Here is a 12,581-nt window from a genome sequence, read left to right on the forward strand (position 1 = left end):
TCTGAATGAATCGGGCAGGAGACTGATTAGGAAATCAAAAGCTTCTGTTTACATACAAATAACTTGGTAATTAACAATGATGGGAAAAGAGCAAGATACTTATCAGTCTGAATTTATATACAGTAGAATCTGCATATAGCGGAGCTCCATTTTATAGTGAAGCACAAAGGAAATCCTAGATTGTTTCAGTGAAGTGCAATGTACAAACTGCAACTTGAGTTATAATGAAACTTTCCATGGGGGAAAATAACTCCGAAAAGAGTGTTCCAGGGTTAGCCAGCCAGTATATCCATGTTACAGGTCTTAAAAATATACTTCATGATTTGAGAGTGTATAAAATCTTGTAATTTTTTCAAAGTTGAAAGAGCATCCAAGATGATAAAGGAATGCAGTTTGCCACCCGAAAGAAACTTCATCTGAATTGTCTGTTCCATAGAGTGGAGGCTTATATATTCAAAATATATATTGCACTAAAGACCATGCACAGGAGAATTCAAATACCACCCGTCCCCCAAAAATCACCAGCACAATTTTGATTAAACTTATGTAGCACATTTTGCTATGCAACCAAATTTTGCTGGCACTTGGGTGGCTGCTCTTAGAGGCTTTTATGTGCATGTTTCAGATATTGCCAGATTGTGGCAGTGGTCTCATAGTCTTCTCTCACCAGCCCACAGTTCAATCTACAGTTAGGGAAAACCTTCCCTCTACAGATGTGGTTTCTTGTAATACATCTAGGTACACTTGAGATGTGAAACAATCATTCCAGGTGTTTTGGGGTGAGGGGAAAGAAAACGTAAGTGATTCTTACGGCTCTGTGAACGTGTTTCTGGAAGATTTTTATGACAAAACTAGCTGTTGCTCAGATGGTAGCAGTAGTAATGTTTTAGTTTAGAACGTGGCTCTGAAGTCATCCAAGAACACGGTGGCCCCCTAATAGTTTAAATTTTCCTCCTAACCTGCTCTGCTACATAGGAGCTCTCTTCGTAGAATCAGTTCAGTTCAGTATCACACAATGGTGGCATGACTTCACTTCTTGGAATGTAGAGTTCGCTGGTTAGTGTGGTAATACTTTAGGTTCCTGCTATCAAAGGGACCTTAATCAGACTGCTTACTTCACATACACACTCATTTGTATGCCAAAATAACACTTCCACATGCAAATTGCTGCAAATAGCTGTTTGAACATGCAAATTAATTTGTGTATCCAAAACTGTGTTTATAGAAGCAATGTTTTTGATATAGCCTCCAGACCCATTTAGATTCCTGGCATCTAAGGTCACGTTGCACTTTACTTAAAATCTGACATTAAACTCTAAAACTTGAGTTAATCCAAACATTTTATTTGTAGCTCTGAAAATCTAGCTCATTCTTGCAAATGAGTGTCTTCCTTGTGTGCTGCTTTACTAGTCCTTCTGTTCGTATAGCAGCTTGGTCAGGTAATTGTATTTTGCAGAAGCGAGGCCTTCTACATTGATTTGACATACACAAAGGTGTGAGCCTACATTTCTATATTTGACCTAAAGAGGGCCATTTCTAGTTGCTTTTTAGACCGTAAGGCCATCAGTCACCATGTTGATGGCTTTGGTTGTGGCAAAGCCCTTAACAGGGAGGACCACGTGAAGGTTGCCATCTTCCTCTCCTTCTGCTTCACTATTACCTGCTATTTTTTGAAAGGGGAGAGAATTGAGTTATTTCAGTTTCTTGTTAATGTCTGATAAAGACGATGATGAAATGAAGTGGTCATGAAAATATGTTCTTTGATCATGTTCTAGCACCCCCCGGCACTTTGGAAAGTCGGCGCCTGTAACGATTGTAATTTGTCCATGTATAATGGCAATGTGGAATTAAATCCTTGTTTGCGATTGGGTTAAAGCTAGGAGACTGTGCATGCTGACGCACAAGAGTAGCATGTTTGACTTCTTGAGGATAAGCATGAAACAACCAGATAAAACAAATAACTTTACATAATTGTTGTGAGTTACCATTTAATAACACTTAAGACACATTTGTGGTTCTAATTTTGGAGCCAAAATTTAGTGTATCTCTGAAGTTGTGTTGGTACATCCATAGCCAAGTAACTTGTAGAAAGACTCATCCCATTAATCAGTAAGAGAAGGAATGTCCTTTGTTGCAACTTTTGTAAAGATGTAGCACACTGACAGCTGTAGGTTTGCTTCCCCTCAACATCTAAATCTGCTAAAACGTTCAGATTCTGGTTGGCTTGTATCATCAACATGAAAATCCAAATTATGTTGTGACGGGTTCCCCTGGGGTGCCACCTGGAACTGAGCTCTTTTCCCACCAGCCTGGGTTCCCTCTCCAACTGTGCTGCTGTAATAAGCTGGGAAGCCCTCCAAGCTTGCATTCTCACCAGCATTCACACAGGTAGGGACACATCCAGCTGCAGTTACATGCAGGCTCTCCAACCACCAGCTTCCCAGTTTAGGACCCCGAAGCAGAATCGTCCTGCCCTGGTCAAATCTGGCCAGTATATGGGTTTAACACCCAGTCTGCCTCTCCCTCAATGCACACTTGACCATGCACACTTGTGGTAACCAAGCACACCATGCACACTTGAGGTAACCAAGCAGAGATTTTTCCCCAAGCATTCCAGTCAAAGCTCAGTGGTTTAGATTAAAACAAAAACAAGTTTATTAACTACAAAAGATAGATTTTAAGTGATTATAAATTATAGCAAACAGATCAAATCAGATTACCTAGTAAATAAACAAAAACGCAAACTGAGCTTTAACATACTAGATAGGTAGGATATGAATTAGCAAAAATTCTCACCCTGAGTGATAAACAGGCTGGCAGATTCTTAAGACACAAACTGCCTTTCCTTTGCAGCTTGGGTTTCCCAGGTTTCATACACAGGCTATAAATCTCTTTACCCTGGGACCATCACTACCCCCTGTTCAGCCTTTGTTCCTCAGGTGTTTCCAGGTGTGGTGGTGTTGGGAGAGTGAGGTACAATCATGATGTCATTTTCCCTTTTTATATCTTCTTCCCACTTGCTGGAAAGCTCTTTTGCTGTAACCTGGATCAAACCGTTCCCATTGTGTAGCGCTATCTCTGAGAGGTTTCTATTGTACACAGTTCCTGGGGTAATCCTTGTGCTTGTGTGCATTTCCTCAATAAGCCATTAACATTGCTTGGCCTTTATACTATTGTACCTCAAAGGCTGCTTGTGGGTGTTTTCAACCTCACAACATGTTGCAGTAACACATACATAGCCAAACTTCATACGTTCACATATGACGATAGCACATACAATCCAACGAGATATTAAGACTTAGAATGATACCTCACAAGACATGCGTTGTGCAAAACATATGCTAATTATATGACCGTGGTGAATAAGGGGGTGCCAGGGTGTCACATACGTTACTTCAGCAGAAATGCCACCACAAAATTTCAGAGGTAGATGGAAACTAATTTGGTAAGGAGACAAGTTTATTCATCTCTACACAATACTTCCGTCAAACATTCATGGGGTGTATTTAGACAAACTAAAAGACAAAATACAAGCCACATTGCTGGCCTAAATTACACTTCCTCAGAATAAGCAAGACACATACTCTGACTACCTTAAAATCGATGTGAGCTTGACACTGTATCATGAAAGATGAAAGACTTTAAGCTCTGTAAGATCAACCAGGAAAGGCAGTGCCTGAACCCAAGGCCCTTTACAGGGTGCAACCCTCTATGAAGTCTGTAATCTTTAAATTAAAAGACTACTCGGGGGGAAAAACACCCCACTGATCTGTTATCCTGTTGGAGAAAGGTTGAGGTAGCCAGGACCTAAACAGCGTAGTTTTTTATAGATTAAAATCAATATTTCAAATTACATTCGGAAGCCAGTGGAGAATTTGGAGATTTATGGAGCAGATCCTAAGCTGGTATAAGGTGTCACAGTTTCATTGATTTCAGTGAAGCTATGACAGGTTACACTAGCTGAGGATCTGCCCCCAGATGTGAAATGCTCTCTGTAGCTAGCACACTGAAAAGGAGGCTGCTTTCTGCCTTTGCTGTATCTTCCAAATGATCTTCAGGGGTAGCCCCATGAAGAGTGAAGTGCAGTAATCCAATCTGGTGGCCTCAAAGGCTTGGAAACCTCTAAAGTCCACAATGAAATGTCACAGTTGAGCCAAATGCAGATGGGGAAAAGACAATTGGCCCTCCAGTGGATCATTACTAATGAAAGGTAAATCTTAACTTGAGCCTACTAAATTAAACGGAAAGGCATGCAAGAATATGCTTGCTTTTGAGATTTCAATCACTTTTTGCTTTTCACTGTGCTTGAAATTATCACAAGAGAAGCTTTTCCCATGCTATCTTGATAATTCTGGTCCTGGCTGAAACCTTGAAAGTGCAAAGACACGTGAAAGTGAAGTGAGGAAGGAGTTACCCAAACTCCTGTGAACCACAAGAGGCTTGAATTTTAGGCAGTTTCAGGTCAGTTGTGTTTTTGATTCGGTTTGCTCGTTCCTAGTTACATACTAGAAACCTTGATAATGAACCGTCTGAAAAATAGGGAACATGTTGTATGCAGTGATGTTGTAGCAGTGGTTGGTCGCAGGATATTAGAGATACAAGGTAGGTGAGGTAATATCTTCTATTGGACCATCTCCTGTTGGTGAGAGAGACAAACTTTCAAGCTTACACATAGCTCTTTTTAGGTCTGGGAAACATACGCAGAGTGTCACAACTAAATATAAATTGGAACAGATTGTTTAGCATAAGTAGGTAACACATATTTCAAGGGACCATTCAAGGTGAAGTGTTCTGTTAACACCTCTCCAGTTGTGGAGGGGGGATGGGGCGAATTATGGCTTTATGCAACCAATCTGTTCCGCCTTGTATTTATCTGTGACACTCAGAGTACATTTCCCTGAACTAAAGAAGAGCTACATGTAAGCTTGAAAGCTTGTCAACCGAAGTTGATCCAATAAAAGATATGACCTCACCCAGCTGGTCTATAATACCCTGGGACCTACACGGCTACAGCAAAGCTACATAGAACAGAAGTTGGTCCCTAACAGAGATTACCTCATCCACCTTGTCTCTGAAAAATACTGAGACGTTTTCCTAGAAACATTCAGTAGGCCTGCCAGGACACTGACATCATTGTCCCCGAGTAGACTAGCACCAATTGTCCTCTAAAAGTTGTTTTTAAAAAACTTTGAGCTACTTGTTTCAATGGAATAGTTCCCATTAAACTAGCTTGTTCTTTCTTTCATATGTATTGTACTTTTGGACTGAATTATAAGAAGCAATAGTGGTGGGATGTTCATTCGTACAAATGACAAATTAGTAGCAGAAAGTTGCCCTGTGATAAATACAAAACTTCTATTGCTGTCTGTTGGCACTCCTTTAAGAGGGATCCTTTGACTTCTTCTATAATAAACTCAGTATCTTATAAATCTGGCCTGAAGTTCACCTCAGGATCATACTAGATTTTGAAAAGTGTGCTGAATAGGATGTTTTTCACCCACCTCAAGTTACATTGCACGACTTAATGGTGGTCCCATCACACTTGTTTCTTAAAGTTGTCCCCACCCGTTCACTCCCTTACAATAGACCAAGTACCAGAAGAAAAATTTAGTTTGTATTACTCAAGTTTCTTGCAGTCATTGGGGTACACAAACCATCCTATGACCTCTTCGTTCCCAAGAGTCCTTATTTGTCGTGAAACCCTACCGTGTTAAATCTAAACCATTTTTAAAGGAAAATTGCTTTATCTATGGTTTTATTCCTCTAGGTCCAGTTTCAGCATAATTTGAGGCCTGTAAAAGCTCTTTCCCCACAGAGGCTTTTGTTAACTTAATGCAGGATTTCTGTGTAACAAATGAATTCAGAGCAGTTTCACTTGTACTATTTGGAACGTTTTCCTTTTTTCTACCTGATTAGACATTAACATTGTATTTTCCCTCCACAGAGAGGTGCTTGGAAGACCATGAGCTCGTAGTCCAAGTCGAGTCCACTATGGGAAGTGAAAGTAAATTTTTGTTCAGGAAGAATTATGCAAAATATGAATTTTTTAAAAATCCAGTGGTGAGTCTCATTGTCCAGAATGACTGTAAAACTGTCTGGGGGCAGAAGCTGTTGCATAGTGTATCTTAGTATAGTGCTTAGCACAATGGGGACCCCACAATATATTATATATGTTAATAATGAGCATGGTAAGGTCTTGGTTGTATAAAACAACTTTCTTGAAAACAAGTAACACAGTTGCCCAGAGATGCTTAACTTATCTTGTGCTCAAAAATGAGAATCTTGATGGTTATCAGACTGCACAATCTGATTGTTTCGGGGTGGCTGTTCCCGTGTCTAAGAATGACCATACAAAGGGAAAGCCCAGCTTGGTTTTTCTAAGCAACAGCTGTTCAGTTCATTCATTATCCTGAAAATTATTAATTGATCTGAAGCAAGTTGACCAAATAAAGTGAATATCCAGACCTCTTAGTTTCTGCCAGTAATGAAGAAACCTGTGAGTAACCTCTAAGGTGCTTGTCATACCTGATTTTATCAGTATGTATGTTGAACAGGGGTTCATAATAGGTAAACCTACTACTGTTTTCTAGTGGGTTTCTTCTTTCTCCTCTACGGATCAAAGTAACCCTACCTCTCCTTTTCCTCCCCTCCCTTCTGCCTATGAAACTTCAGTTGGTTTTGCATTATATCACTGAAACTAAGGCTAGTATTAGAAGAACCTAAACGCTATTGTGATTTTAATGGTATCGCAATCTTTCTAAGCTTATTTGGAACCAGATTTTCGAACTTGGACAGACATGGCCTAACGGGTGCGAACCTTAGTTGAGTGCGCACACAGATATTTGCAGATCCAGCTGTTGGTGTATGTTTGGCAAACTGCCCCAGCCGTATCACCTTGAAATATCTGGATGGATTGTACATGATTTATAACCTTTGCATTATAACCATTGCAAGGCTTAAGGTCAAACCTCAAAGTGCTTTGACCTTAAGCCTTGCCACACCCATATGTTATGAAGCATTATCTCTGGTGAAAAGTTGGTGAACTAGCACATTTGTTTCAGTGATTTACCTAAGTTGGTAGCAAAGGTAAGAATAGAACCCATAATGTTTGGCTTCCAGTCCCATGATCTCACCATCAAATGATGCTTCCTTCTTTTTCTATACCAGATCAGGCCACTGATCCCTTCAGTCAGGTGTAAGCATCTGGTGTTGGCTAGTACTTAAAGGAAGATGGTAAATTTAATCTTCATAATTCACCTGGCTAATTATATGATGGGGCAGGAGGGTGATTTCTCTCTCTCCCTCAATCTGTTAGTGCCTTGAAGAATGAGACTTTTATTAGCTGAAGTAGAATGAATAGTGTTCCTAAGTACAATAGATTTTATTGCCGTTTAGCTTGTTGGCAACCTTTTAATTTGGTTTTATAGATACCCATACATTCAGCGTTCTAACAATGATTAATAGCTCAAAGAGTAACTTAATGTGATGAATTTATACTGTAAGCATATCATGCTGTACACCACGGTGCTTATGTGATAGACATTTTAAAATGTGGTACAGAAAGACAGCTAGGAAGAGGAAGTCTGAGATAAGGTAATCCTTTGAATATTAAGTTTTTTGACTTTGGTAAATAATGAGACCATAATATGGAGCATCTGTAGAACACTCGGAGGATTTAGAAACACCATGTTAGTGTCAAACAAGATACTTGGGTCTAAAATAAATGACTATGCTACAGTGACAGTTATGTAAGAGGAATGGATGTTTACTTAGAGCTTGTTAGTATCTAGTCTGTGCAGCAGAGAATGCTGTACCAAGTGTGCAGATCTTGTGTATTTATGCATGTTCAGAAAATTTTGTATTCATTTTCCTGGAACACTTTTTAGCTAACTGTTCATTATGAGAAATACATTGACATTGCCCTGAACACAGTAAATGTATTGGAAAAGATTTTGAAAGGGGATTTGTCTTGATAGATTGAAAAGTGTCAAGATTTCAGTGGAGTTGCTAAGCAAATGGGCGGGGGGGGGTGGGGAACCTGACAGTTACCCATGAATGCTTTCTCATCATTAAAGTTTGGGTAATTAATATGATCCATTCTGGTGGAACTGAACAACTCTGGAATCCAACCCAATACAACACAGAAAGGTGCTTTGGTTAGAGGGAGAAAACAGCTATTTTAAAGTACTTATGGGACACCCACACCCATTTCTGTAGTATCTGAGCAGCTCACATTCTTTAATGTGGTTTTCCTCACAGCGCTTGGTGAGGAAGGTACTGTTATCCCCATTTTACTAATGGGGAGCTAAGGCACAGAGAACCTAAGTGACTTGCCCAGGGCCACACAGAACGTCTCTGGCAGACCAGGGACTCTAATCTAGGTCTCCCAGGTCCTCAGCTAGTGTCCTAACCACCATACTATTCTTTCCCTCCATTGCTAGAAACCAGAGACTGTAATTCCTAACTCCTCTCCCTACCTCGAAAGATGTCTTAGATTGAGTTTTCTGTTGTAAGGGAAGGAGAAGAATGTTATGGAGAATTTTCTTTATCAAAGATAAATTTATCCTTCATTTCACAGATGGAGAAATGTACTTATGAAATATTTCAAACTTTATTTAAAAAAAGAAAAGCCATATCAATGTAGTTTGGGGGGGAGGAAGGAAGTGAATTGAGCTTCACTTACGGTGTAAGGCAGAGGCGGGCAAACTTTTTGGCTTGAGGGCCGCATTGGGTTTCTGAAATTGTATGGAGGGCCAGTTAGTGGAGGCTGTGCCTCCCCAAACAGCCAGGCATGGCCCGGCCCCCGCCCCCATCCGATCCCTCCACTTCTCGCCCCCTGATGGCCCTCCCCGGGACTCCTGCCCCATCCACCCTCCCCTACTCTTGGTCCCCTGACCACCCCCGGACTCCCCGCCCCTAACTGCTCCCCGCCCCTAACTGCCCCCCCGCCGCGCCGTCCAACCCCCCCCCCCCCCGACTACCCCCTGGGACCCCTGTCCCATCCAGCCACCCCTTCTCCCTGACCACCCCGCACTCCCTGCCCCTAACTTCCCACCACCACCCCATTCAACCCCCCTCTCCTTCCTGACTGCCCCTCCCCCCATGACCCATGCCCCATCCACCCCCCTGCTCCCTGTCCCTGATCGCCGCCCCATCCAACTCCTCCTCTCCTTCCTGGCTGCCCTTCCAGTACCCCTGCCCCCATTCAACCCCTGTTTCCCGCCCTCTGACTGCCCTGACCCCTATCCACGCCCCTGACCGCCCCCCAAACTCCCCTGCCCTCTATCCAATCCCCCACCCCCCCCACCCCTTTACCGCACTACCTGGAGCACCGGTGGCTGGCAGCATGGCTGCCCCAGGACAGGCAGCCGTGCCGCACAGCACAGAGCACCAGGTCAGGCCGAGCTCTACAGCCCCTACACCCAGAGCATTGCGCCGCACAGCAGTGGCTGCGGGGGAGGGAAAGCAACAGGGGAGGGCCCAGGGGAGTGCCTCCTGGGCCAGGAGCTCAGGGTCGGGCAGGATGGTCCCACGGGCCACAGTTTGCCCACCTCTGGTGTAAGGAATTCTTTAATTCAATTAAGAATAATCATGATAGAAGGTGGAGACTGGAAAAGATCCATCTGATCTAGTCCATTAGCTAATGCTAACTAAACAGAAGTATGTAAATGCAGTCTGACTCCAAACTGTCTTTCCCGCCCCCCCACCCCCTTGTAGAATTTCTTTCCGGAGCAGATGGTTGCCTGGTGCCAGCAATCAAACGGCAGCATCCCGCAGTCGCAACTTTTGCAGGTATTCTAAGACAGTCTTGTGCTAAAGTAGTCTTTATAAAGGGTGAGGGGGGAAGATTAAAGAGGACTGGAAACGTGATTGGGAAAAGAGGAGATTTTAATTTAGCGTATATTCATACTGTTGAATTTTTTTGCCGATTTTAGCCAGTCTAATTTAGATTTTAAATAATGGTAAACGTTAACTGTTAGTAGTTAGTTTGCCTTTGCCCACTAAATTGCCATCTGGCCTTACCATGGGCTGCTGTTAGGAGTGCCTCTGATGGCTAAGCTGTGAGAGCGCTGTGTGTGTATGTGGTCTGTGTCAGTTTACTGACCACCCAGGTTACAGCTGCACAGCAGCTAAAGGTATACTTTCCAGATCAGATAGATGTACACGTGTTGGCTTTGATTGAGCTAGTGAGCTAAAAATAGCAGTGTAGCTGCTGCAGCGTGGGTGGCGGGACAGGATACCTGCCTGAGTACAATCCCATCCAAGACCCTATGTATGTACATGGACATCGAGTTTGTGATGCTTAACACCAGTGGGAGTTACGCATCTCATCTTTTGAGGCACTTTGCAAAATCCCTCTAAGTATCTATCTGCATCTTTACGTGCCTGAATACCTTTAGAAATCTGACCCATGGTGGCCAGAAACAATCCGTCTATTCGCTAACTATGTTAATATTTCCCTTGTTAAATAAATCAGTTTTAAATGCAAAACTTGTCCATCATAAACTTCCTTTTTCCTTCTTATGTATCCAGCACATTTATGGTAGTTTTATTTAACTAACACAATTTTCAAAGGCTGGTTTTGTACAGGTTTAATTAAATGCCAATTTCTTTCCAAATGCAGCCTGACACAAATCCTGAATAAAAAGTACCTTTGTCTAGTAAATAAGAAACGAGTTGCTCACCATTTGCTAACATCGTAAAAATTAAGAATCTGAATAAATGTATGTTAAGATATATAACTGCTTTAATAAATGTGTGTAAAAAAGTGTACCCTGATGGTTAGAAAGGATAAGTACCAAATTTAGTGGTAAGTTTATTTGCTTTCACATAAACATATGTCAGGTTGATTCTCATTGGTTGGTATAGCCACTTTCTTATAAAAATAACTAAAAACTTATAAATGCAAAATAAGATTAAAACCAATGGTTTAATACATCCTGAATGGCACTAAAGGCAGACAAGAGAAAAGAAATATACCATAGATGCTTGCCTAAAGTTTTGTAAAAATTATATATATACGAATACAGTTTGAAACAATGCGGCATACCTATATTATACCTTATTCAGTTCAAAGCAGTTCAGAGTTCTTATAAAGGAGCATGTTGTGTCAATGTGAACAGAGCACGTGCTGGGCATCCTAAGAGAAGCAGACATTGACCTCCAAGATTCTTTACCTCGTAACAGGGCTTACATACTTATTTTTACCAAGTGAGTAAAAACCAGGGCAACACAAATATAGAAAACATCAAGTCTTCTATGGAATATTCAAAGGGCATGAAACATAAGTCCTAACTGACTAGCTTCACCCAACAGCCTGCTGGCTCTGGGTTAGACAGATTTTCATGTCTAATCAGCACTCTGACTTACAAATGTATTTCTAAAGTGACTAGGATTTTCAAAAGTGAGTTACCTAAAGTTAGGCACCTACATAAGTGGCCTGTCTTTCAAAGTGCTGAATGCCTAGCAGCTCCCACTAACTTCACTGGGTTTACTCCTGATTTACACTCCATCACTCTTAATTTATTTTGTCTTGCACGGGGTGAGAAGAGAACATAGCAGTAGCTGCCAGGAGAAGCAATTCAGGCTCTGGTGGAAGATTGAGTATTTGGGGACAAAGAGGTCCTGAGCTCTGTAGCCCTTGTCCTTCCCTGCTGGTAATCAGTGGTTTTAAATGGAAAAACTGCCTCAACAAAATTTAAATTTGTTTAGAAAAATTCTTACCAAAATCGTGGCATTGCGGCAAATACATATACTTGCAGCGTGCCTTAGATTAAAATATCTGAGCACAATACTGCCTCAGCTAGATGACCTATCTCTTCCAGCCCTACAGTTCTGTGATTCCTTTGCCTGAATGCATATTCAACTGTTCCCATTAGTTCACCTTCTAGCATCTCTATATACGTTAGAAATAGCATACCAACCCTAATTTCTTAAAATATTGCTTGGTCCTGACTTCTTGGGGCCTTTGTAGTTGTAAAGATTTAGTAGAATGCAGTGTATTTGAGTTACTGAGTGTGAAATGTTCTGCTGCTTGTGCATACCCCTGGGCGGGACAGAAAGGGGTACACATGATATTAATTGGTGGTGGATAATCCGGAAACTGGCTGTTCATTATCTAAATTTGCTGGATGAAGTCTTGCATTCCAGTCAGTCGTTTCCAAGCTACACTCGTTGGCACATTTCTAGTGGCTAGCAAGATTCTTAGAATTAATAAGCTGCCTGTGACTATGTTGTGTAAATGTTGATTTGAAATACCCGTTCATACTCATCAGTGCAAGAGGAATAGAGGTGTGGAAGAATGGTTACATTCTGTATTGGCTAGCACCACACCCGGAGCAAGGAAGACCTCCAGTGTTCCTTGCCTGGTAAACAGGAATATGCCAATGTGCTAAGTGTAACTAAGGGTGTGTCTAGACTAACAGTTAGTTCATGGCAAGCCGGGGTGTAAATCTACAACGCTGTAGCCTGCCACACACTTAACTGTCCACGTGGACCCAGCTGCTGGACACCAAAAGTTCCCTAGTGCATGTTGATCTACTTTGCTTTGAAAGAAGATAGCAGCTCTCACTAAGGAACAT

At 41.8% G+C, this 12,581-nt stretch overlaps 1 protein-coding gene across 1 annotated transcript in view; it reads left to right on the top strand.

Moving 5' to 3' along the window:
* The window catches only part of GRB10 (growth factor receptor bound protein 10), a 206,293-nt gene that overhangs the window by 172,590 nt on the left and 21,122 nt on the right, over positions 1-12,581 (top strand). The window contains exons 7-8 of the mRNA XM_074945240.1: positions 5,945-6,060; positions 9,718-9,792. Of these exons, the coding sequence (XP_074801341.1) occupies positions 5,945-6,060; positions 9,718-9,792 (191 nt within the window). The remainder of the gene's footprint in view (positions 1-5,944; positions 6,061-9,717; positions 9,793-12,581) is intronic.

Source organism: Natator depressus, chromosome 2 (genome assembly GCF_965152275.1).
Source record: "Natator depressus isolate rNatDep1 chromosome 2, rNatDep2.hap1, whole genome shotgun sequence".
In the NCBI taxonomy this organism is placed as follows: Eukaryota; Metazoa; Chordata; order Testudines; family Cheloniidae; genus Natator; species Natator depressus.